Below are 27,826 nucleotides of genomic sequence, written 5' to 3' on the forward strand. Positions count from 1 at the left end.
AGAACAACAAGAATACCACAAAAGTCTCTCTCTCTCTCTATCACCCTTAAGATTTTTACCTCTGTTTCTCTCTCTAGTTTTCTTGTGCATTCAAGGCGCCCTACACATTTGCATTCCAGGAGCCACTCTCTCTCTTTAAGAGGCTTCTTTAATCCTCTCGTTCTCGATCCTGTTCTATCAAGAAAAGAGATTGGCTCTTGCTCTACTGCCCATATAGCCACATTGTTGACGATAGTGCTAGCAGTAGAAGCATGCTGTTACTATGTGAAGGGCAACAGCTGAGCACCAACCTCTATGATTCGAGCTGCCCCGATGCGCTCTCCACCATCCGCACTGCCATTCGCACTGCGATTTCGGCGGAGAGGCGCATGGGAGCCTCCCTTATTCATCTCCACTTCCATGATTGCTTTGTCAATGTGAGTTCTTGATCTTTCTGTTTAACAATTCTCATCTACCTATCTATTCATCTATGAGTCTGAATTCTTTTTTGCTATTTATCAAGCTTGGTCTATCGTATGAATGTGTGTGATCTTAGATGTAACTGTGGATATCTATATGCAGGGGTGCGATGCATCGCTGCTGTTGGACTCGACTTCCTCTTTCGAGAGCGAACAGAATGCCATTCAGAACATTGACTCTGCTAGAGGCTACCATGTCATCGAAAACGCAATGTCGAGAGTGGAAAGCATATGCCCAGGCGTGGTCTCCTGCTCCGACATCCTTGCAGTTGCAGCTAGAGACTCTTCTGTAGCGGTAAACATATCCAAACAGACCAGTTCATCACGGTTCATGAGTGTGGTTCACAAATTTCAAAAGGAAAAGGAAAAGTATACGTTTAGACTATTTGGCGGTTAGAATCAATCTCGGCTATTAGGCGCAAAATTAGGTAGTTGTAGGTATCCTATTAGCTATGCTCAAAATTCAAAATAAACCTTTCGAACTTTACTTTGTGACAAGCCTCAAACTAAGATTTCACATCCAACAACTATAGATATTGTGGGCTCATTGTACAAATGATAAATGGTTTTATGGTGCCAATTTAAAACATAAAGAACCTGTTCGTTTTTTTTCTAAATGCCTGCTTCCCAATTTAAAAAGTTGACGACACGTCTTCAACCAAACTTGGAGGTAAAACATCTATCTAAAATAAGATTTAAGGGGTTCAAAATATGATCCTAACATTCGAGACATTTGGACCAACTTGTAAGATGCACACTGTTGTTCAGATTTTTCCCAACAATTTTGATTTTTTTCTTCTACGATTATGATTTCAATTTCAAACATGTGTCTCAACACTTGAGGATTTTAGCCTTCTATTTTTCAAATGAAAAACCAAGATTAGAATTAATAACTGATGAAGAAATAATTCTCTACAGATGGGAGGTCCATCCTGGACAGTGAACCTATGGCGCAGAGACTCTGCAACTGCAAGCAAAGATGAGGCAGAGAGAGAACTTTCTCTCTTCACTGCTCCCTTGGATGATCTCATCTCTCTCTTCGGCAGATAGGGACTCAGTGCCAAAGACATGGTTGCTCTCTCCGGTGCACACACCATAGGCCAAGCCCAGTGCTTCACATTCAGAGACAGAATTTACAACCACACCAACATCGATGCCGGCTTTGCCGTGGTAACTGCCCTTCAACTGGAGGGGACTCCAACCTCGCAGCTCTTGACCTTGTTACACCCACCAGCTTCGACAACAACTACTTCAAGATTTTGATGCAGAAAAAGGGTTTGTTGGAATCGGATCAGGTGTTGCTTAATGGTGGATCGACTGATGACATAGTGAGGTCTTATAGTAACAGTCGAAGTGCCTTCTACTCCGATTTTGCGCCGGCTATGGTGAAGATGGGGGACATTGAACCTCTTACTGGATCAGCAGGGCAGATCAGGGCAAGGTGCTCTGTGCCCAATTGACTGGTGCAAGCGCCAAAAGCAATGGATGGAATTTCAACTGGTGTCGGATACTAAGATTGTATTTGTTTAATTCTTTACATTCAAATCATTCTTAAGAGGGATTGTGGTTTGTGCTAATAAGTTGTTCATTGGTAGTGGAAGAGGTTTTGTAATTGTATAGTGTTGAGGCCTATCTGCTTCTCCTTGATATGTATTTGTTTGTTACATTGTTTGATTAATTTTATTAAATTGGTTCCGTATAAAATTTTGTATCCTACAATTGTGTGATCTCTCTCTAGATAACAGGTACATAACAGGGATGCTTCTGGACTGAAATCATTTCCGTACCCTATAATCTCTCTATCTATGGGTTCCTTATTTAATTGAATGCCATGTGTCTTATTCAATGTTTTAAGCAATGATTTACGACGTGTCGTAACGGACTCATCCGAATCGACACGGGAATCGGCTACCCCGTGCCGATTCCAGTGTAAAACCGGAAAGGGCCCGGTTCTAGAACGAATTTGCCGGTTCTGCATTGTGAACCACTTGTATGATGTCATACACGGGAACTACCCGGTTCTGTATAGTGAACTGCTTGTATGATGTCATACACGGGTGAAAGTCGCCCGTATGAGGCAAAATACCGATTTTCGGAACCGGCCAGTGTGAAACCGGGAACCGAATGACGTCATACACTTATGAAAGTCTCTCGTATGAGGCAAAATACCGATTTTCGGAACCGTCCAGTGTAAAGCCGGGAACCATATGACGTCATACACGGGAGAAAGTTGCCCATATGAGGCAAAATCCCGATTTTCGGAACCGGCCAATGTAAAACCGGGAACCGTATGGCTTCATACACGGGTGAAAGTTGCCCGTATGAGGCAAAGTATCGATTTCGGAACGAATCGGCCGGTCATGCGCAGTGAACCGTTTGTATGACGTCATACACGGGTGAAAGTCGCCCGCAAAATACTGATTTTCGGTAGTTCACATGTGCAAGACTATAGTCACCTACCGGGCGCGTGTGGATGGCAACCTCGGGCACATACACACAAACCTTAAGGAACTTACAAAGCAATTTATAGAAGCGAAACTAAAGCTCGCTGTTGGATGTGGGATAATTCCCACGATGGATTAAATTATGACGGAATTTGGATAAGTATTATTAATGTACAAAACAATTACACTTGTGCTGATGTGGCGGAGTGGTTATCACTTTCACGTTAAGCCTTCACGTTTCGATTCCTCTTGGATACATTTTATTTTATTTTTGTGGACAATAAAAATAAGCAGAAAATAAATTTTTTTTTAATTTTTTTTTTGAAATCTTTCTCTTCCTATTAATAATCTGTTACTAAATTTATTTTATAAATATAAAAAATTATTTTTTTAAAAGAAATTTATTCCATTTGAAATCTCTCTCTTTCTATTAACAATCTCTTTTACTAAATTTATTCTAGAAATCTAAAAAATTACAATTTTGAAAAATTAAAGTGTTATTTCGAAAGTTGGTATAAATTCTATTAATTTTTAACCAAATTTTTATTTTATTTATTAATTTTTGTATTATAAATCATGTAATTTATTATCTTTCTTACAGTTTTCAATAATACATTTTAAATTAGATCGTATTACAAAATATTTTAGATTTTTTATTATTTGTATTATAAAATTTAAACCAACAATTTTAATTTCAACATGTAACATTATAGTTCGTTAGGTTGTACTAAATTTGGATTGTAGTTAATTAGTTTGTAATAATTTGGGTATTTTTAGGCGATTAGGGTTTTCCGCCAATTTGAGTTTTTGATGGCCATTTTTTATCAATTAAATTTACTCTTTATAGTAGTCCATGTATGTCTATATATTTTATCCATGATAATTATATGATTTTTCTTATGTGTGATGTAAATTTAATGGTTAACATAAGTTTAAACAGAGAAAAAACATATCAATATTCACAAATTGATGAAAAAAGTGAAAGTTAACAATAGAGTACCCTCACTTCTTATTGGATTCTTAAAAGACAACATTTATAATTAATTTTAATAATTTTTTTTGATTTTTTTAGAGCTTAATCCGATCGAGTCAACTGATTTTCAATCCGGATCGCCGATTCACCTATCCGAATGAATTTTTGAAGTGCCTGATCCGAGGCATCGATTCGTTTTTTAAATCACTGGTTTTAGGACTTGGCTCAGTGACAAGGCCTCTGCCAATGGCCAGGGCAAGTTGCCCCCGAGTTTGATATACACCTGGTAAATGGAGGAGGACTGCATATGAAAATATCCTGAAGTCATTCTTTTTTCCTATTTTCTTATTAGAGTAAATTTACATGTATATTTCCAATGATTTTTGTTATTATAAAAATTCTCTTTAAAGTTCAAACTTTTCGTTCATATCCGATCTCTTGTTCACTTTTTTTTTTTTTTCCTATATTGCTCTTATTTCAGATTTTCAAAGTTTGAAAAGTATTTGAAATTTTTGGATTTTCAAAGTCCAAAAAGTCATTTACGCCCATTTGTGAAGCAAGGCCAAGAACAAATTCAAAATTTTAAAATATATATATATTTTTTTTAATATTTAGATTTTTAAAATCTGGAAATGGTCTTAGAAAAAAAAATCCAATGAAAATTTTGGGATTTTATTCCAAAAATTAAATTTTTTTTTTAAAATCCAAAAAATGCAGTTGTCCCTATCTCAATTAATATATAGATTTTTAAAATTTTTGGATATTAGAAAAATCTAAAAGTGATCGTGGAAAACGATTGGGATCGAATCACTAAATTTAAAAAATATCAATTTCATATCTTAAATATCCGAATTATGACCTTTTTGGTCATTTAAAAAAGATTTGCAATCCAAGTAGGTACAAATGTATCATCCACGGGTGATACAAGACTTGTTTGACAATGAATCTGAGTAGATGGATTCTTAACTAACAGAACAGATAACAACAAATCAGCAGGCTAGAATGCAAACCGATGCCATCAATTTAGTGCGGTTGTTTTCTGCATAGGCCTTAAGGTTCTGATACCATGATAATTTGCAGAGAGGCAGAGAAAGTTGTTGTATTTTTCATTAGCAATGAAAAAGGAATAAATATAGAAAGGCTGTTATATATTACAGATTGCACGTATCTATACAAAAAAAACGTATCCACAAAAGACGGAAAATAAGCAAGGAGATCAAATTCATCAGATTTATACATACCTCAATGTATTTCATATCTAGGAAAGAAAGAACATATGGGAACCTAACAGTTGAGTTGTCTCTCCTATGTTGTTATTATCATTATTATTTTGAAAAAGTGCACCGAGAATATATACTTTTAGTGTAAGGTGATCACATTCAATCTTGATAATTGGTTGTGAAATTGGATGGCTGTATTTATTCAATTAAACATGCTCAAAATTAAAAAGAATCTTTCAGCCTCTATGTTTAGCAGATATCATGTGTCCTATTCTTAAACTGCAGCTTTATATATGTAGAACAGATTTTGCACCAATATGTAGGCAGCAACTAACATAACTGCAAAAGACTCTCTCTCAAGCGCACCCATGCATGCTGAAATGTTCTCTCACACATATGAATGTCCCGTTTCTCTGTCAAACAATTATACGCATTCACCCTCCAAATGAAACACCTCTTTGCCCATCTTAGGTCCATCTAACACTAAAAAGGCGAAAAGAAAACTTGTATATTCATTTACTATTATGAACGTATATATACAACACAAGGTAAATTGGGTAGCAAGATCGAGTACAATCTAACTTGCATAGCTAGAGAGAGTACAATCCATAGTACACTACCTTCTATTTTATAATGATATATGATAGACATACTTTATATGATTACACACTGCACTAACTATATATATATATATATATATATATACACACACGAAATAATACAAGATCTTCAACAATTTCTACAATGTTTTGATGCTGAACTTTTATTAAGTCCATATAAATCCCTTAGGATCTAGTGGATAAAAGTGTACATGGCATAAGTTTGAAAAATTTCCCCAATAAAGTAACCAAGAGTTCTGGATGGGGTTTGGAACAAATCAATCAAAATATAAACAATGATGTTCCACTTTTTCCTTGTTTTTGTTGTGGTGGCACTTTGCATTAAAATGTGATATTTGTCCTCAATAGCATCTTCGTCACATTGCCGACAAGTTCGCTCTTCTCCAGGAATTTAAAGCCATCTTTGTCTTTTAACACAAAAATACTGAGATCCCATTCTCGCCCGTATATAAATTTTTTGTAAGAAAAAGTTATTTTTAATAGAGATTTTATATAAGGGTGAGGCCCTAAACAATCAAATTAAGGCATACCTTAAAAATTTACTTGAAGAGGTTGTTTCGATACCCAAAAATCCTCAAATTAATCATCTTGACCTCAATATGTATGGACATGAGAAAAAACACATTCAAATATTTGAAATACTGCATCTGATAATTCATTTTCTGGGCCCCCAATTTTTAAGATTTTCAAGTATTCATAGTGTTAAAAACTCAAAATACTGTAGAGAACTCTCTTTATTAATTGATCAATCAAGAATATACAAGACCCCGTTTAAATATACAGCCAGTAACAATTAAAGATAAATACCAATGGATATGGATAATTACTAAACTAATCTTATCATAATCAAGAGGTGCCTAATTACGAGATACAGACCCATACAAATACATATCCATATTGATATATATTCATAATGTTGTATATCAATACTAAAAATGATGTATGTTAATACTAACAGGATATCCATACGCTAACACTTTCCCTCAAACTCAAGATGCTTTTACACAAAGCAGTTGGAGTTTGAATAATAAGTTGCTTAATTAAGTTTTCACGTGCATGGAGATAACAATAGAAGCAGTGGTCTCTTGCTTGAACAAAAAGCACAGAATGACACTTCACAGAATGGCACTTGGAAAAGCCAACAGAACACGGTGTGAATCCGAGACAGATTCAGCAACTCGCAGTCGAGACATATTCAACAACTCGCAATTCAGAACACAGGGCAGAACAAATACAAAGGCTGTTTTGCAAAGAGTCGAAATATGATTCGACAGAGAGTCGAAACATACTCAGCAGAGAGTCGAAACACGACTCAAAGGCCTTTGATAGTGCTTCCTTGATGTATGAGTTTCTCTCACTAAACTGAGGGTGTTGATTGATTCAACTATGGACGATGAGCAGAGCTGAAATATTTGGATAAAGAGGAAAGCTGAAGTTTTTGTGCTTTAGAATCGAAGGGATCGATAGAAGAAGCTTGATTGTCCCGCAAGTTTTGAGAGGACATTGGAGTTGAATAATTAATTCGAGAGAGAGTCGACAATTATACACCGTGCAGAGTCAAGGATCTCTTCGATTTGTTAGCGAGATAAGACACAAAGGCCAAGACCTTTTGGGTCAACAAAGACCGAGGGCTCAGGTAATATTTATCTCATGTAACACGTGCGGCTCGTCAATGAATTCCTTATCTTCCTTGGTTTTCCTTACATCAAGCAGTATAGTCAATCTATTACGCCTTGATCAATACGAGGACAAAGCAATAATGGCTACTTTTTTTAGTTACAATTTGATTCACAAAAGGACCAACGCAAATAGACCTAGCATGTCAATAATAAAGTATAATCATTATTCTCCAAAGAGAGTGATGCAATTTGATGTCAAATGAGAGAGAATTGCCCCTAATTTTGCTTGATTATTAACAACAAACCCAAACCCCATTTATGTCATAATTCTTTTAAGGGAAAATTACAAATAACTCCTAATAATAAATTTCCTATACAACTTATCTCCAACCAAACATTTTTGCCCACTTTTACCCTTAAATATATTTTCCTAGCAAATACCTCCGCAAATAAAAAAACAAGAATTTTTTTTGAACGGAAATACTCTTTTTCATACGTAAAAAATTAATTTTGGCCGGACATTCATGTGGGCTTACGCTCACTATCAAAATCTACATGGGCTGCCAGACCACCATGTAGCAATTGCTCGACCCCGTTAAACTTGAAAAGCCGTCAGACCTCTTTTATTATCTGTCGGACCCCCTTACAAATCCAGGACTACTTCCTGTCGGGCCACCTTTTGAATCTGCCCGACTCCTTCGAAACTAAGAAGTGTGTCTGTCCGTATTTTAAAACTATTGGACCCCTTAAAAAATGGTAACAGTGCCGGACTGCATTTTAAAAGTGTTGGACCCCTAAAAAAGAATCACAATATGCCGCATGTTTGGTGGGAAAATAGGAGAGAGAGGCGTGGGTAAAAGTCAAAGGAGGGTAGTTTAGTCTTTCTTTTTTATTTATTTTTAGTTGGAGGTATTTGCTAAGGAAATGTGTTTTGAGGTAAAAAGTGAGAAATTTGTTTTTATCAGAGGTAAATTGCTTATGAAATCTATTCTTGGGGGCTAATTGTAATTTTCTCTGCGTTTAACTTGCAAAACTAAAATGTAAACCTTTTGACTTTACTTCGAATGACCAAGTGAGAACAGGTATGGATTTTCCACAAAATCTTATGATTTCTCCCACATTCAATAAAAATAAAAATAAAAATAAATCATAGGACCCATCCTTATAATTTGTAAATAAATAATGTTTTTCTTTTATTTTTGATCTTTGGCAAAATCCCTTTACAAATTGATGTTTTTTTTTGTGAAAATTATATATATATCTGTTATATTTGTGTTATTACGGATGTATCAAAAAGTTTCTATTATTACATGTCTGTGCGATTTTTAAGGTAATTTTTTTAAAAAGACGACTTTACCATTTTATCGGGCGTTCAACATCTGAATTGAATGTTTTTTTTAGATGTTCAACATCCGAAAATAGCCCGAAAGTTTAATGTTTAAATTCCGCAGGCACATTTTCGATGTTCAACATCCGGAAATGCCGAAAATATGACTGCGAACGTTAAACTTTTTTCTATTTTCGGATGTTGCACATCCGCCATTTAATTCGGATGTTGAACACTCAAAAAAGGGTAAAGTCATATTTTTTTAAAAATTACGTTATAAAAGATAAAAAATGGACAGACATATAATAACAGAAACTATTCAGTACATCCGTAATAATGTATAATAAAAGAGATATATGTGTAATTTTCCTTTTTTTTTTATTTATGATGTTTGGTAAAATCCCTTTACAAATGATGTGGATGACAAATCGGACTCACTCAAAGGTGGAACATTTTGAGGTCTAAAAGAGCTCCCATAAAGAGATCACGTTCTACAGCTGTGCTCCATGTCATGCCCCGCACCCAAAAGAAGAGAGAGAGAGAGAGAGAGAGAGAGAGAGAGAGAGGGCACCTCCAAGCTTAGAGCCGCCTCAAAGTTGAATGTTTCATATTCAAAAGTCCCCCAATGCTCCTCCGCGTTAGGGACTCTCTCCCTCTCTATAAATATATCTCTCTGTCTCTTCATCCCTTCTCATTCACAGACAACAACAACGAATACGTTTTTGGGCCTCTCTCTCTCTCTATCTATCACTCGGTGATTCTTAGCTTCTCTATCTCTCTCTAAGCTTTTTAATCCATTGGAGACCAACAATTACATCTTACATTTAATTTCCTAGGACCCTCTCTCTCTCTTAAACTCTTTAAGAGGCCTCTTTTTCGCCCCTCCTTCTCTTTCTATCCAATTGTATTCAGAAAAGAGATGGGCTCTATCTCTGGTGCCTACATTACAACATTGTTGATGATACTGTTATGTAGCGGTAGTAGCATGCTGTTACTATGTGAAGGGCAGCAGCTGAGCTCCAACTTCTATGATTCCACCTGCCCCAACGCCCTCTCTACCATCCGCACTGCCATTCGCACTGCGATTTCGGCGGAGAGGCGCATGGGAGCCTCCCTTATTCGTCTCCACTTCCATGATTGCTTTGTCAATGTGAGTTCTTGATCTTTCTTTTCAACAATTCCCATCTATCTATCTATTCATCTATGAGTCTGAATTTCTTTTTATCAATTTATCGAAAGCAGTCTATCGTATGAATGTGGGTGATCTTAGATGTAACTATGGATATCTATGTGCAGGGGTGCGATGCATCGCTGTTGTTGGACTCCACTTCCTCTTTCGAGAGCGAACAGAATGCCATTCAGAACATTGGCTCTGCTAGAGGCTTCCATGTCATTGAAAACGCAAAGTCGAAAGTGGAAAGCGTATGCCCCGGCGTGGTCTCCTGCGCCGACATCCTTGCAGTTGCGGCAAGAGACTCTTCTGTGGCTGTGAGCATACGAAACACACCACTTCATTCATCAACAATTTCCTCTTAAAATCTTTTACATCTACTGGGAAACTTATATTGGAAAAAACTCAATACAATATTTCGAAAGTGGAATAGTCTTGATTTTTCTTTTTTGTTTCTTTGCATTGTTCATGAGTGCGGTCCACAAATTTAAAAAGGAAAAGTATTTCGTAAGATTATTTACTTTTTAATACAAGGCTGTTACGATCAGTCTTGGCAATTGGTCGTAAAATTCTATAGTTGTAGGTTGTAGGTGTCCTATTGGTCATGGTCGAAATTCAAATTTTTTTTGGAATTTTAAAACATGGATCAAATTATCAGATTTTACATTTGACGGCTATAAAAATTGGTTTTATGATACCTATTTCAAGAAATAAAGAACTTTTTCTAGATGACTTCCGAATTTGAAAAGGCGATGGCATGTCTTAAACCAAGCTTGATGGTAAAAGAGTTATCTAAAATAAGTTTTAAGGGTTCAAAATATCATCCTAACATTTGGAGCATTTGAACCAACTTGAAAGATGCACACTGTTCCCAAAAATTTTGATTTTTTCTTCTACGATTATGATTTCAATTTCAAACATGTATCTCAACACTTTAGGATTTTAGCCTTCAATTTCTCACATGAAAAACCGAGATAAGAATTAATAACTGATGAAGAAATAATTCTCTCTACAGATGGGAGGTCCATCTTGGACAGTGAAACTAGGGCGTAGAGACTCTAGAACCGCAAGCAAGAGCAAGGCAGAGAGAGAACTCCCTCTCTTCACCGCCCCCTTGGATAATCTCATCTCTCTCTTTGACAGAAAGGGACTCAGTGCCAAAGACATGGTTGCTCTCTCCGGTGCACACACAATAGGCCAAGCCCAGTGCTTCACATTCAGAGACAGAATTTACAACCACACCAACATCGACGCCAGCTTTGCTCGCAAAAGGCGTGGCAACTGCCCTTCAAATGGAGGGGACTCCAACCTCGCAGCTCTTGACCTTGTTACACCCACCAGCTTCGACAACAACTACTTCAAGATTTTGATGCAGAAAAAGGGTTTGTTGGAATCAGATCAGGTGTTGTTTAATGGTGGATCAACTGATGACATAGTGAGGTCTTATAGTAATAGTCGAAGTGCCTTCTACTCGGACTTTGCGGCAGCTATGGTGAAGATGGGGGACATTGAACCTCTTACTGGATCAGCAGGGCAGATCAGGGCCAGGTGCTCAGTGCCCAATTGACTGGTGCAAGCGCCATAAGCAGTTCAAGCAGAGGATGGAATTTCAATTGGTGCTGGAATCTAAGATTGTGTTTATTTAGTTCTTTTTATTCTTTATATTCTATTGATTACTAAGAGGGATTGTGGTTCGTGCTCATAAGTTGTTCATTGGTAGTGGAAGAGGCTTTGTAATTGTATAGTGTTGAGGCCTATGTGCTTCTCATTGATGTATATTGGTTTGTTTGATTAATTTTTTGAAATTGGTTCCTTATAAAATTTTGTATCCTACAAGTGTGTGATCTCTCTTTTAGATAACAGGAGTGCTTCTGCACTAAAATCTGTCCCCTACCCTACAGTCGTTCTATCTATAGGTTGATTGAGAGCCATGTGTCCTATCCAGTGCTTTAAGACTTGGCCAACTTGACTTAGTTACGAGGCCTATGCCAATGGCCGAGGCAAGTTGCCCCCAAGTTTAATGTACACCCCGGAAATGGAGGGAGAGTGCCTATGGAAATATCGTGAAGTAGTCCTTCCCGTGTTTTGTGTTTTTTTTTTTAGTTTTAAATTCCATGCATATTTCCTATAATTTTTTAACTTCTCTTTAAAGTTCAAAATCTACGTTCGCATCTAATCACTTGTTTTTATTTTATTTTATGCTCTTATTTCAGATTTACAAAGATCGAAAATTACTTGGAATTTTTGGATCTTCAAAATTCAAAAATTAATTTTGCCCATTTGTGAAGCAAGGCCAAGAACAATTTCAAAATTTGAAAATCTAAAAATTTTGAATTTGGAAATCTGAAAATAATCCTTGAAAAAAAAATAATTTAAGATTTGAAAATCCAAAAAATACCCTTTTCCCTATCTGCCTCATGGCCAGGATAATTTTTTGATTTTTTTTAATATCATTGAGTTTTTTTTAATTTTTTTTTTTGATTATACAAATATAAAAGTGCTCGTGGATTACGACTGTGATCAAATCACTAAATTAAAAGAAATGATCAATTTTAGATCTTTAAGAACCAAATTATGAGCTTTTTGTTCAATTTATAAAATTTGCAATCCAAGTAGGTACAAATGTAACAACAAAAAATATCTACGGATATGTTAAATAACATAAATTTACAAAGATATATGCATAATTGTTTTTTATTTTTAATTTAGTAGATCTCTATTTTAATAGATACCACTTGCCCTATCATTAACTATAGCTTTATCACATGGAATTGTCTGCAAAGATACTATTTACTTTGTGTAGAAAGATGTCATAATCATTCTTTTTTTATAGATTTCAAAATGAGTGGTTGAAAAAGTGTCATTGATTTGACACAAAGTTCAAGACAAAATTTTCTCGTTGTGACACACTCCAAGGGAATAATTGTGATTTCTTTGTACAAAAGGTAAATGCTAGACAATCCACTATAAAATGGATGCACATAAATAATGTGATATAAGAATTTTATTTATTTTTTAATTAATAATGCTAATCCATGCTTGAAAACTTTGGATCGGCAAAATTTGAGGCCCTAAATACTGGTAGATTAGGCATTACATGAAGGAGTCAATAAACGATGAGTTCCTAGCACATAACGTTTTAACTTTACTTGCATCCTTCCCATTTGTAAGTGGGGAATGGAATTATAAAATTTTTCACGTAGACCCTCTTGAGCATAGGTCTACACTGGAGTATTTTTAGGATCATAAGTTCATCTTTCAGCCTAAGCGTCAGCCTCGAAAAAAAAAAAAAAAAGTGTATTTTTTTTATTGAGTAATGATTATGTAGGCCCTCTCCCATAGGTGTGAGATTTGATTTTTTTGGAGAATTATTCCAAATTTAATTGTGATTCTTTGAGGTCCTTCACACATGGGTGGAAGAGGGTCCTATAGGATCATTTCTCTTTTCTTATTTGTATTTTTATTTGTGTGAAAAAATAGTATTTTGAAATTGGATGGAGACCTATCCAATTTTTGAACGATATGATCTATGTGTTTAAAAACATAGCATCCAAATTTTATTTATTTTTATTAAAAATAGGATCTCTTTCTTCTAAGGCCTAGGCTATGCAAAAAACAATGTAAAGCCTCTCTTCGAATTCTCGTCCAAAAAGCATGGTATTGGAAATAACAAAGATGGCTCTAAATTCAATTTCCAACATTGATTATGGAATTTGAGGCTCACAAAATAGTATAAATCTTGTTAATAAATGAACATTTATTTTTAGGGCGAAATGGATATTTCATATAATGTGTTTCAATATATGTTTTTTTAGGGCTTAAAACCTTATTTTTTTTACAATCATAGTTGTTAACGCTGAGATGATAGATTTGAAGGTTTTTTAACACTAGACCTATAATTTTGGGTGAGTTAGGTAAGGCTATGGTCGTTTCAAAACATTTTCCTTTAAGATATTTATTTGGTAATTGTTGCTCAAATGAGAGAGAAATGCCAATGACTTTGCTGGATAAATGATATGGACTTAGGATAAATGTCAATGAGAACACGTATGGATTTTAAAGAAAAGTACACAATAAAATTATTTATTTTTGAAAAATGTTTATATAAGATTGCAACTTTATATTGTAGAAGTATGGTGCATCTTAAAAGTCTACTAAAAAAAAGCTTTTCGAAGTTGGAAATCTCTCTAATCAATCATCTCGACCTCAAGATATATGGAAGTAAAACAAAAAAAAAATTCAAGTCCAAAAAGTAATGCATCTTGTAACATGTTATTTGGGCTGTCTATTTTTTAAATTTTCAAGGATTTATAGATCGGCTTGATCTTTACCATTTTTGAAATTTTCAATTTTATAACTAGGGTCGAATATAAATTTTAAAGCCATCATATGATTTCAGACATTGATACTAAATCAAAGACAAATTTCAAATGCACGCAGTGGCAACCCTATGTAAACCTCACCCCTTATTTTTTGCACAAAAAGTTTACAATCACTCTCACCCGTTGGATATATATTCCAGCAGTTGGAGAAGTGCATTGACCGTACCAAAGATAAATGATCTTACAATATATAAATGATTCCAAATTTACCAACTATTTTAGATTTTTCGTCTTACACAACAAGCTGTTGTATGTTCAAATGAAAAAAGTTTATATAGTGATTCTTATATTGTAGATGTAAGGTGCACCTCAATAATCCAGTACAAAACAATTTTATGAAGCTGGAAAACCTCCTCATCGATCATGTTGATCTCAAGATATATAGATATAAAAAGAAAAAAAAATTCAATGTCAAAAAAGATTGCATCTTGTAACAGCTTATTTCGACTGTTTATTTTCAAAATTTTAAATACGTATAGATCTACTCGATTTGTATCGTTTTTTAAATTTTTAATTTTATAACTAGGATCTAATATGCGCATAGCGTGAAGTCACACGAGATAAGGGCATTTTGGTTATTTTAAAAAAGTCTGACTCATTCAAAGTTGGAGTCTAAGAGCCTACCACAGGGGAACACGTTTTATGGCAGGCTAGGGCCCCGCGGCCAAAAGACGACAAAGAGAACCTTAAAATGAAAAGAGAGCGGTGGAAGAGCGAGAACCATAAGAAAAAGGGGAACTTTAAGTAACCTATGCAACTTACTTCCAACGAAGTTTTTTTTTTTAAAATTTTACTTCAAAATTTATTTTTCTAACAAATATCTTAAAATACAAAAAAAGAAAAAAAACATATTTTTGATAGATTTTTTTTATGCATAAAAAATTAATTTTGGTCGGATATTTACGTGGGTTTACGCACAGTACTAAAAACTACATGTAATGCCTGATTGCCATGTACCAATTGTTGGACCATGTTAAACTAAAAAAAGTGTCGGACTGCTCTTTAACATTACTGTACCGCACTTGGACCTGTTGCCATACCGTGTGGACTTGTTGCTGTATCGCATGGGGCTATTGCCAGACCGCTCTTTGGTAGTGCTGGATTGCATGGGCCTATTGCCGGGAAGTTTTTTATCAATGCCGAACCGCTTTGGGATATTGCCCGACCGTTTGTTTATATTGCTAGAACGCCTTTTTGTTTGTTGTGGGAAAAGTTAAGTAGTCGGTGTTAGGGGAAAGAGAGGGTATTTTGGTCCTAAAAGCTATAACTTTTTGCTTGGGGGTATTTGCTAGAAATAGATCTTTTGAGGTAAATATTGCAGCAGTGTTTTGCTTGGGGTAGGTTGTGAAGAAAGTTGGTTGACAAGGGATTCTTGTAATTATTTCCATAAAGAGAGCGAGAGGGGTTGGAGAGAGCCTCAAAATTGAAAGATTCAACTTTTCCTTGAGTAAAAGACCTTGCCAGCAAGAAAGTCGTCTAATGGAGCTCCGACTATCTGTGTTTTATTGAACTGAAAGGTCTTTCTTGTCTCTATAGATACATATATTGTCCTTCATCTCTTCTCATCACTTAGAACAACAAGAATACCACAAAAGTCTCTCTCTCTCTCTATCACCCTTAAGATTTTTACCTCTGTTTCTCTCTCTAGTTTTCTTGTGCATTCAAGGCGCCCTACACATTTGCATTCCAGGAGCCACTCTCTCTCTTTAAGAGGCTTCTTTAATCCTCTCGTTCTCGATCCTGTTCTATCAAGAAAAGAGATTGGCTCTTGCTCTACTGCCCATATAGCCACATTGTTGACGATAGTGCTAGCAGTAGAAGCATGCTGTTACTATGTGAAGGGCAACAGCTGAGCACCAACCTCTATGATTCGAGCTGCCCCGATGCGCTCTCCACCATCCGCACTGCCATTCGCACTGCGATTTCGGCGGAGAGGCGCATGGGAGCCTCCCTTATTCATCTCCACTTCCATGATTGCTTTGTCAATGTGAGTTCTTGATCTTTCTGTTTAACAATTCTCATCTACCTATCTATTCATCTATGAGTCTGAATTCTTTTTTGCTATTTATCAAGCTTGGTCTATCGTATGAATGTGTGTGATCTTAGATGTAACTGTGGATATCTATATGCAGGGGTGCGATGCATCGCTGCTGTTGGACTCGACTTCCTCTTTCGAGAGCGAACAGAATGCCATTCAGAACATTGACTCTGCTAGAGGCTACCATGTCATCGAAAACGCAATGTCGAGAGTGGAAAGCATATGCCCAGGCGTGGTCTCCTGCTCCGACATCCTTGCAGTTGCAGCTAGAGACTCTTCTGTAGCGGTAAACATATCCAAACAGACCAGTTCATCACGGTTCATGAGTGTGGTTCACAAATTTCAAAAGGAAAAGGAAAAGTATACGTTTAGACTATTTGGCGGTTAGAATCAATCTCGGCTATTAGGCGCAAAATTAGGTAGTTGTAGGTATCCTATTAGCTATGCTCAAAATTCAAAATAAACCTTTCGAACTTTACTTTGTGACAAGCCTCAAACTAAGATTTCACATCCAACAACTATAGATATTGTGGGCTCATTGTACAAATGATAAATGGTTTTATGGTGCCAATTTAAAACATAAAGAACCTGTTCGTTTTTTTTCTAAATGCCTGCTTCCCAATTTAAAAAGTTGACGACACGTCTTCAACCAAACTTGGAGGTAAAACATCTATCTAAAATAAGATTTAAGGGGTTCAAAATATGATCCTAACATTCGAGACATTTGGACCAACTTGTAAGATGCACACTGTTGTTCAGATTTTTCCCAACAATTTTGATTTTTTTCTTCTACGATTATGATTTCAATTTCAAACATGTGTCTCAACACTTGAGGATTTTAGCCTTCTATTTTTCAAATGAAAAACCAAGATTAGAATTAATAACTGATGAAGAAATAATTCTCTACAGATGGGAGGTCCATCCTGGACAGTGAACCTATGGCGCAGAGACTCTGCAACTGCAAGCAAAGATGAGGCAGAGAGAGAACTTTCTCTCTTCACTGCTCCCTTGGATGATCTCATCTCTCTCTTCGGCAGATAGGGACTCAGTGCCAAAGACATGGTTGCTCTCTCCGGTGCACACACCATAGGCCAAGCCCAGTGCTTCACATTCAGAGACAGAATTTACAACCACACCAACATCGATGCCGGCTTTGCCGTGGTAACTGCCCTTCAACTGGAGGGGACTCCAACCTCGCAGCTCTTGACCTTGTTACACCCACCAGCTTCGACAACAACTACTTCAAGATTTTGATGCAGAAAAAGGGTTTGTTGGAATCGGATCAGGTGTTGCTTAATGGTGGATCGACTGATGACATAGTGAGGTCTTATAGTAACAGTCGAAGTGCCTTCTACTCCGATTTTGCGCCGGCTATGGTGAAGATGGGGGACATTGAACCTCTTACTGGATCAGCAGGGCAGATCAGGGCAAGGTGCTCTGTGCCCAATTGACTGGTGCAAGCGCCAAAAGCAATGGATGGAATTTCAACTGGTGTCGGATACTAAGATTGTATTTGTTTAATTCTTTACATTCAAATCATTCTTAAGAGGGATTGTGGTTTGTGCTAATAAGTTGTTCATTGGTAGTGGAAGAGGTTTTGTAATTGTATAGTGTTGAGGCCTATCTGCTTCTCCTTGATATGTATTTGTTTGTTACATTGTTTGATTAATTTTATTAAATTGGTTCCGTATAAAATTTTGTATCCTACAATTGTGTGATCTCTCTCTAGATAACAGGTACATAACAGGGATGCTTCTGGACTGAAATCATTTCCGTACCCTATAATCTCTCTATCTATGGGTTCCTTATTTAATTGAATGCCATGTGTCTTATTCAATGTTTTAAGCAATGATTTACGACGTGTCGTAACGGACTCATCCGAATCGACACGGGAATCGGCTACCCCGTGCCGATTCCAGTGTAAAACCGGAAAGGGCCCGGTTCTAGAACGAATTTGCCGGTTCTGCATTGTGAACCACTTGTATGATGTCATACACGGGAACTACCCGGTTCTGCATAGTGAACTGCTTGTATGATGTCATACACGGGTGAAAGTCGCCCGTATGAGGCAAAATACCGATTTTCGGAACCGGCCAGTGTGAAACCGGGAACCGAATGACGTCATACACTTATGAAAGTCTCTCGTATGAGGCAAAATACCGATTTTCGGAACCGTCCAGTGTAAAGCCGGGAACCATATGACGTCATACACGGGAGAAAGTTGCCCATATGAGGCAAAATCCCGATTTTCGGAACCGGCCAATGTAAAACCGGGAACCGTATGGCTTCATACACGGGTGAAAGTTGCCCGTATGAGGCAAAGTATCGATTTCGGAACGAATCGGCCGGTCATGCGCAGTGAACCGTTTGTATGACGTCATACACGGGTGAAAGTCGCCCGCAAAATACTGATTTTCGGTAGTTCACATGTGCAAGACTATAGTCACCTACCGGGCGCGTGTGGATGGCAACCTCGGGCACATACACACAAACCTTAAGGAACTTACAAAGCAATTTATAGAAGCGAAACTAAAGCTCGCTGTTGGATGTGGGATAATTCCCACGATGGATTAAATTATGACGGAATTTGGATAAGTATTATTAATGTACAAAACAATTACACTTGTGCTGATGTGGCGGAGTGGTTATCACTTTCACGTTAAGCCTTCACGTTTCGATTCCTCTTGGATACATTTTATTTTATTTTTGTGGACAATAAAAATAAGCAGAAAATAAATTTTTTTTTAATTTTTTTTTTGAAATCTTTCTCTTCCTATTAATAATCTGTTACTAAATTTATTTTATAAATATAAAAAATTATTTTTTTAAAAGAAATTTATTCCATTTGAAATCTCTCTCTTTCTATTAACAATCTCTTTTACTAAATTTATTCTAGAAATCTAAAAAATTACAATTTTGAAAAATTAAAGTGTTATTTCGAAAATTGGTATAAATTCTATTAATTTTTAACCAAATTTTTATTTTATTTATTAATTTTTGTATTATAAATCATGTAATTTATTATCTTTCTTACAGTTTTCAATAATACATTTTAAATTAGATCGTATTACAAAATATTTTAGATTTTTTATTATTTGTATTATAAAATTTAAACCAACAATTTTAATTTCAACATGTAACATTATAGTTCGTTAGGTTGTACTAAATTTGGATTGTAGTTAATTAGTTTGTAATAATTTGGGTATTTTTAGGCGATTAGGGTTTTCCGCCAATTTGAGTTTTTGATGGCCATTTTTTATCAATTAAATTTACTCTTTATAGTAGTCCATGTATGTCTATATATTTTATCCATGATAATTATATGATTTTTCTTATGTGTGATGTAAATTTAATGGTTAACATAAGTTTAAACAGAGAAAAAACATATCAATATTCACAAATTGATGAAAAAAGTGAAAGTTAACAATAGAGTACCCTCACTTCTTATTGGATTCTTAAAAGACAACATTTATAATTAATTTTAATAATTTTTTTTGATTTTTTTAGAGCTTAATCCGATCGAGTCAACTGATTTTCAATCCGGATCGTCGATTCACCTATCCGAATGAATTTTTGAAGTGCCTGATCCGAGGCATCGATTCGTTTTTTAAATCACTGGTTTTAGGACTTGGCTCAGTGACAAGGCCTCTGCCAATGGCCAGGGCAAGTTGCCCCCGAGTTCGATATACACCTGGTAAATGGAGGAGGACTGCATATGAAAATATCCTGAAGTCATTCTTTTTTCCTATTTTCTTATTAGAGTAAATTTACATGTATATTTCCAATGATTTTTGTTATTATAAAAATTCTCTTTAAAGTTCAAACTTTTCGTTCATATCCGATCTCTTGTTCACTTTTTTTTTTTTTTCCTATATTGCTCTTATTTCAGATTTTCAAAGTTTGAAAAGTATTTGAAATTTTTGGATTTTCAAAGTCCAAAAAGTCATTTACGCCCATTTGTGAAGCAAGGCCAAGAACAAATTCAAAATTTTAAAATATATATATATTTTTTTTAATATTTAGATTTTTAAAATCTGGAAATGGTCTTAGAAAAAAAAATCCAATGAAAATTTTGGGATTTTATTCCAAAAATTAAATTTTTTTTTTAAAATCCAAAAAATGCAGTTGTCCCTATCTCAATTAATATATAGATTTTTAAAATTTTTGGATATTAGAAAAATCTAAAAGTGATCGTGGAAAACGATTGGGATCGAATCACTAAATTTAAAAAATATCAATTTCATATCTTAAATATCCGAATTATGACCTTTTTGGTCATTTAAAAAAGATTTGCAATCCAAGTAGGTACAAATGTATCATCCACGGGTGATACAAGACTTGTTTGACAATGAATCTGAGTAGATGGATTCTTAACTAACAGAACAGATAACAACAAATCAGCAGGCTAGAATGCAAACCGATGCCATCAATTTAGTGCGGTTGTTTTCTGCATAGGCCTTAAGGTTCTGATACCATGATAATTTGCAGAGAGGCAGAGAAAGTTGTTGTATTTTTCATTAGCAATGAAAAAGGAATAAATATAGAAAGGCTGTTATATATTACAGATTGCACGTATCTATACAAAAAAAACGTATCCACAAAAGACGGAAAATAAGCAAGGAGATCAAATTCATCAGATTTATACATACCTCAATGTATTTCATATCTAGGAAAGAAAGAACATATGGGAACCTAACAGTTGAGTTGTCTCTCCTATGTTGTTATTATCATTATTATTTTGAAAAAGTGCACCGAGAATATATACTTTTAGTGTAAGGTGATCACATTCAATCTTGATAATTGGTTGTGAAATTGGATGGCTGTATTTATTCAATTAAACATGCTCAAAATTAAAAAGAATCTTTCAGCCTCTATGTTTAGCAGATATCATGTGTCCTATTCTTAAACTGCAGCTTTATATATGTAGAACAGATTTTGCACCAATATGTAGGCAGCAACTAACATAACTGCAAAAGACTCTCTCTCAAGCGCACCCATGCATGCTGAAATGTTCTCTCACACATATGAATGTCCCGTTTCTCTGTCAAACAATTATACGCATTCACCCTCCAAATGAAACACCTCTTTGCCCATCTTAGGTCCATCTAACACTAAAAAGGCGAAAAGAAAACTTGTATATTCATTTACTATTATGAACGTATATATACAACACAAGGTAAATTGGGTAGCAAGATCGAGTACAATCTAACTTGCATAGCTAGAGAGAGTACAATCCATAGTACACTACCTTCTATTTTATAATGATATATGATAGACATACTTTATATGATTACACACTGCACTAACTATATATATATATATATATATATATACACACACGAAATAATACAAGATCTTCAACAATTTCTACAATGTTTTGATGCTGAACTTTTATTAAGTCCATATAAATCCCTTAGGATCTAGTGGATAAAAGTGTACATGGCATAAGTTTGAAAAATTTCCCCAATAAAGTAACCAAGAGTTCTGGATGGGGTTTGGAACAAATCAATCAAAATATAAACAATGATGTTCCACTTTTTCCTTGTTTTTGTTGTGGTGGCACTTTGCATTAAAATGTGATATTTGTCCTCAATAGCATCTTCGTCACATTGCCGACAAGTTCGCTCTTCTCCAGGAATTTAAAGCCATCTTTGTCTTTTAACACAAAAATACTGAGATCCCATTCTCGCCCGTATATAAATTTTTTGTAAGAAAAAGTTATTTTTAATAGAGATTTTATATAAGGGTGAGGCCCTAAACAATCAAATTAAGGCATACCTTAAAAATTTACTTGAAGAGGTTGTTTCGATACCCAAAAATCCTCAAATTAATCATCTTGACCTCAATATGTATGGACATGAGAAAAAACACATTCAAATATTTGAAATACTGCATCTGATAATTCATTTTCTGGGCCCCCAATTTTTAAGATTTTCAAGTATTCATAGTGTTAAAAACTCAAAATACTGTAGAGAACTCTCTTTATTAATTGATCAATCAAGAATATACAAGACCCCGTTTAAATATACAGCCAGTAACAATTAAAGATAAATACCAATGGATATGGATAATTACTAAACTAATCTTATCATAATCAAGAGGTGCCTAATTACGAGATACAGACCCATACAAATACATATCCATATTGATATATATTCATAATGTTGTATATCAATACTAAAAATGATGTATGTTAATACTAACAGGATATCCATACGCTAACACTTTCCCTCAAACTCAAGATGCTTTTACACAAAGCAGTTGGAGTTTGAATAATAAGTTGCTTAATTAAGTTTTCACGTGCATGGAGATAACAATAGAAGCAGTGGTCTCTTGCTTGAACAAAAAGCACAGAATGACACTTCACAGAATGGCACTTGGAAAAGCCAACAGAACACGGTGTGAATCCGAGACAGATTCAGCAACTCGCAGTCGAGACATATTCAACAACTCGCAATTCAGAACACAGGGCAGAACAAATACAAAGGCTGTTTTGCAAAGAGTCGAAATATGATTCGACAGAGAGTCGAAACATACTCAGCAGAGAGTCGAAACACGACTCAAAGGCCTTTGATAGTGCTTCCTTGATGTATGAGTTTCTCTCACTAAACTGAGGGTGTTGATTGATTCAACTATGGACGATGAGCAGAGCTGAAATATTTGGATAAAGAGGAAAGCTGAAGTTTTTGTGCTTTAGAATCGAAGGGATCGATAGAAGAAGCTTGATTGTCCCGCAAGTTTTGAGAGGACATTGGAGTTGAATAATTAATTCGAGAGAGAGTCGACAATTATACACCGTGCAGAGTCAAGGATCTCTTCGATTTGTTAGCGAGATAAGACACAAAGGCCAAGACCTTTTGGGTCAACAAAGACCGAGGGCTCAGGTAATATTTATCTCATGTAACACGTGCGGCTCGTCAATGAATTCCTTATCTTCCTTGGTTTTCCTTACATCAAGCAGTATAGTCAATCTATTACGCCTTGATCAATACGAGGACAAAGCAATAATGGCTACTTTTTTTAGTTACAATTTGATTCACAAAAGGACCAACGCAAATAGACCTAGCATGTCAATAATAAAGTATAATCATTATTCTCCAAAGAGAGTGATGCAATTTGATGTCAAATGAGAGAGAATTGCCCCTAATTTTGCTTGATTATTAACAACAAACCCAAACCCCATTTATGTCATAATTCTTTTAAGGGAAAATTACAAATAACTCCTAATAATAAATTTCCTATACAACTTATCTCCAACCAAACATTTTTGCCCACTTTTACCCTTAAATATATTTTCCTAGCAAATACCTCCGCAAATAAAAAAACAAGAATTTTTTTTGAACGGAAATACTCTTTTTCATACGTAAAAAATTAATTTTGGCCGGACATTCATGTGGGCTTACGCTCACTATCAAAATCTACATGGGCTGCCAGACCACCATGTAGCAATTGCTCGACCCCGTTAAACTTGAAAAGCCGTCAGACCTCTTTTATTATCTGTCGGACCCCCTTACAAATCCAGGACTACTTCCTGTCGGGCCACCTTTTGAATCTGCCCGACTCCTTCGAAACTAAGAAGTGTGTCTGTCCGTATTTTAAAACTATTGGACCCCTTAAAAAATGGTAACAGTGCCGGACTGCATTTTAAAAGTGTTGGACCCCTAAAAAAGAATCACAATATGCCGCATGTTTGGTGGGAAAATAGGAGAGAGAGGCGTGGGTAAAAGTCAAAGGAGGGTAGTTTAGTCTTTCTTTTTTATTTATTTTTAGTTGGAGGTATTTGCTAAGGAAATGTGTTTTGAGGTAAAAAGTGAGAAATTTGTTTTTATCAGAGGTAAATTGCTTATGAAATCTATTCTTGGGGGCTAATTGTAATTTTCTCTGCGTTTAACTTGCAAAACTAAAATGTAAACCTTTTGACTTTACTTCGAATGACCAAGTGAGAACAGGTATGGATTTTCCACAAAATCTTATGATTTCTCCCACATTCAATAAAAATAAAAATAAAAATAAATCATAGGACCCATCCTTATAATTTGTAAATAAATAATGTTTTTCTTTTATTTTTGATCTTTGGCAAAATCCCTTTACAAATTGATGTTTTTTTTTGTGAAAATTATATATATATCTGTTATATTTGTGTTATTACGGATGTATCAAAAAGTTTCTATTATTACATGTCTGTGCGATTTTTAAGGTAATTTTTTTAAAAAGACGACTTTACCATTTTATCGGGCGTTCAACATCTGAATTGAATGTTTTTTTTAGATGTTCAACATCCGAAAATAGCCCGAAAGTTTAATGTTTAAATTCCGCAGGCACATTTTCGATGTTCAACATCCGGAAATGCCGAAAATATGACTGCGAACGTTAAACTTTTTTCTATTTTCGGATGTTGCACATCCGCCATTTAATTCGGATGTTGAACACTCAAAAAAGGGTAAAGTCATATTTTTTTAAAAATTACGTTATAAAAGATAAAAAATGGACAGACATATAATAACAGAAACTATTCAGTACATCCGTAATAATGTATAATAAAAGAGATATATGTGTAATTTTCCTTTTTTTTTTATTTATGATGTTTGGTAAAATCCCTTTACAAATGATGTGGATGACAAATCGGACTCACTCAAAGGTGGAACATTTTGAGGTCTAAAAGAGCTCCCATAAAGAGATCACGTTCTACAGCTGTGCTCCATGTCATGCCCCGCACCCAAAAGAAGAGAGAGAGAGAGAGAGAGAGAGAGAGAGAGAGAGGGCACCTCCAAGCTTAGAGCCGCCTCAAAGTTGAATGTTTCATATTCAAAAGTCCCCCAATGCTCCTCCGCGTTAGGGACTCTCTCCCTCTCTATAAATATATCTCTCTGTCTCTTCATCCCTTCTCATTCACAGACAACAACAACGAATACGTTTTTGGGCCTCTCTCTCTCTCTATCTATCACTCGGTGATTCTTAGCTTCTCTATCTCTCTCTAAGCTTTTTAATCCATTGGAGACCAACAATTACATCTTACATTTAATTTCCTAGGACCCTCTCTCTCTCTTAAACTCTTTAAGAGGCCTCTTTTTCGCCCCTCCTTCTCTTTCTATCCAATTGTATTCAGAAAAGAGATGGGCTCTATCTCTGGTGCCTACATTACAACATTGTTGATGATACTGTTATGTAGCGGTAGTAGCATGCTGTTACTATGTGAAGGGCAGCAGCTGAGCTCCAACTTCTATGATTCCACCTGCCCCAACGCCCTCTCTACCATCCGCACTGCCATTCGCACTGCGATTTCGGCGGAGAGGCGCATGGGAGCCTCCCTTATTCGTCTCCACTTCCATGATTGCTTTGTCAATGTGAGTTCTTGATCTTTCTTTTCAACAATTCCCATCTATCTATCTATTCATCTATGAGTCTGAATTTCTTTTTATCAATTTATCGAAAGCAGTCTATCGTATGAATGTGGGTGATCTTAGATGTAACTATGGATATCTATGTGCAGGGGTGCGATGCATCGCTGTTGTTGGACTCCACTTCCTCTTTCGAGAGCGAACAGAATGCCATTCAGAACATTGGCTCTGCTAGAGGCTTCCATGTCATTGAAAACGCAAAGTCGAAAGTGGAAAGCGTATGCCCCGGCGTGGTCTCCTGCGCCGACATCCTTGCAGTTGCGGCAAGAGACTCTTCTGTGGCTGTGAGCATACGAAACACACCACTTCATTCATCAACAATTTCCTCTTAAAATCTTTTACATCTACTGGGAAACTTATATTGGAAAAAACTCAATACAATATTTCGAAAGTGGAATAGTCTTGATTTTTCTTTTTTGTTTCTTTGCATTGTTCATGAGTGCGGTCCACAAATTTAAAAAGGAAAAGTATTTCGTAAGATTATTTACTTTTTAATACAAGGCTGTTACGATCAGTCTTGGCAATTGGTCGTAAAATTCTATAGTTGTAGGTTGTAGGTGTCCTATTGGTCATGGTCGAAATTCAAATTTTTTTTGGAATTTTAAAACATGGATCAAATTATCAGATTTTACATTTGATGGCTATAGATGATTGTGAGCTCATCGTAATAAAGATAATTGGTTTTATGATACCTATTTCAAGAAATAAAGAACTTTTTCTAGATGACTTCCGAATTTGAAAAGGCGATGGCATGTCTTAAACCAAGCTCGATGGTAAAAGAGTTATCTAAAATAAGTTTTAAGGGTTCAAAATATCATCCTAACACTTGGAGCATTTGAACCAACATGAAAGATGCACACTGTTCCCAAAAATTTTGATTTTTTCTTCTACGATTATGATTTCAATTTCAAACATGTATCTCAACACTTTAGGATTTTAGCCTTCAATTTCTCACATGAAAAACCGAGATAAGAATTAATAAGTGATGAAGAAATAATTCTCTCTACAGATGGGAGGTCCATCTTGGACAGTGAAACTAGGGCGTAGGGACTCTAGAACCGCAAGCAAGAGCGAGGCAGAGAGAGAACTCCCTCTCTTCACCGCCCCCTTGGATAATCTCATCTCTCTCTTTGACAGAAAGGGACTCAGTGCCAAAGACATGGTTGCTCTCTCCGGTGCACACACAATAGGCCAAGCCCAGTGCTTCACATTCAGAGACAGAATTTACAACCACACCAACATCGACGCCAGCTTTGCTCGCAAAAGGCGTGGCAACTGCCCTTCAAATGGAGGGGACTCCAACCTCGCAGCTCTTGACCTTGTTACACCCACCAGCTTCGACAACAACTACTTCAAGATTTTGATGCAGAAAAAGGGTTTGTTGGAATCAGATCAGGTGTTGTTTAATGGTGGATCAACTGATGACATAGTGAGGTCTTATAGTAATAGTCGAAGTGCCTTCTACTCGGACTTTGCGGCAGCTATGGTGAAGATGGGGGACATTGAACCTCTTACTGGATCAGCAGGGCAGATCAGGGCCAGGTGCTCAGTGCCCAATTGACTGGTGCAAGCGCCATAAGCAGTTCAAGCAGAGGATGGAATTTCAATTGGTGCTGGAATCTAAGATTGTGTTTATTTAGTTCTTTTTATTCTTTATATTCTATTGATTACTAAGAGGGATTGTGGTTCGTGCTCATAAGTTGTTCATTGGTAGTGGAAGAGGCTTTGTAATTGTATAGTGTTGAGGCCTATGTGCTTCTCATTGATGTATATTGGTTTGTTTGATTAATTTTTTGAAATTGGTTCCTTATAAAATTTTGTATCCTACAAGTGTGTGATCTCTCTTTTAGATAACAGGAGTGCTTCTGCACTAAAATCTGTCCCCTACCCTACAGTCGTTCTATCTATAGGTTGATTGAGAGCCATGTGTCCTATCCAGTGCTTTAAGACTTGGCCAACTTGACTTAGTTACGAGGCCTATGCCAATGGCCGAGGCAAGTTGCCCCCAAGTTTAATGTACACCCCGGAAATGGAGGGAGAGTGCCTATGGAAATATCGTGAAGTAGTCCTTCCCGTGTTTTGTGTTTTTTTTTTTAGTTTTAAATTCCATGCATATTTCCTATAATTTTTTAACTTCTCTTTAAAGTTCAAAATCTACGTTCGCATCTAATCACTT

The 27,826-nt window shown here is 35.9% G+C and overlaps 2 protein-coding genes and 2 pseudogenes across 4 annotated transcripts; all 4 read left to right on the plus strand.

The window, feature by feature from the left end:
- On the plus strand, positions 1-1,990 carry LOC148780304 (lignin-forming anionic peroxidase-like; annotated as a pseudogene). The gene is made up of 3 exons (XR_016041055.1): positions 1-416; positions 562-753; positions 1,377-1,990. The product of XR_016041055.1 is annotated as a lignin-forming anionic peroxidase-like (transcript).
- A 7,227-nt stretch (positions 1,991-9,217) lies between these two features.
- On the plus strand, positions 9,218-11,653 carry LOC148780305 (lignin-forming anionic peroxidase-like). Its single transcript, XM_088847154.1, has 3 exons — positions 9,218-9,811; positions 9,958-10,149; positions 10,848-11,653. Exons 1-3 carry the CDS (start codon positions 9,581-9,583, stop codon positions 11,397-11,399), a joined length of 975 nt encoding a protein of 324 aa, XP_088703280.1. The 5' UTR covers positions 9,218-9,580; the 3' UTR covers positions 11,400-11,653.
- Positions 11,654-15,785: 4,132 nt separating this feature from the next.
- On the plus strand, positions 15,786-17,775 carry LOC18437747 (lignin-forming anionic peroxidase-like; annotated as a pseudogene). The gene is made up of 3 exons (XR_016041056.1): positions 15,786-16,201; positions 16,347-16,538; positions 17,162-17,775. The product of XR_016041056.1 is annotated as a lignin-forming anionic peroxidase-like (transcript).
- A 7,222-nt stretch (positions 17,776-24,997) lies between these two features.
- On the plus strand, positions 24,998-27,465 carry LOC18437749 (lignin-forming anionic peroxidase). The gene is made up of 3 exons (XM_088847155.1): positions 24,998-25,596; positions 25,743-25,934; positions 26,660-27,465. The coding sequence occupies exons 1-3, from the start codon at positions 25,366-25,368 to the stop codon at positions 27,209-27,211; spliced, it is 975 nt and encodes a 324-aa protein (XP_088703281.1). The 5' UTR covers positions 24,998-25,365; the 3' UTR covers positions 27,212-27,465.
- The last annotated feature ends 361 nt before the right edge of the window (positions 27,466-27,826 follow it).

This window comes from Amborella trichopoda, chromosome 9 (genome assembly GCF_054954075.1).
Source record: "Amborella trichopoda isolate Santa Cruz 75 chromosome 9, AtrichopodaSantaCruz75HAP2 v2.0, whole genome shotgun sequence".
NCBI classification, from domain to species: Eukaryota; Viridiplantae; Streptophyta; class Magnoliopsida; order Amborellales; family Amborellaceae; genus Amborella; species Amborella trichopoda.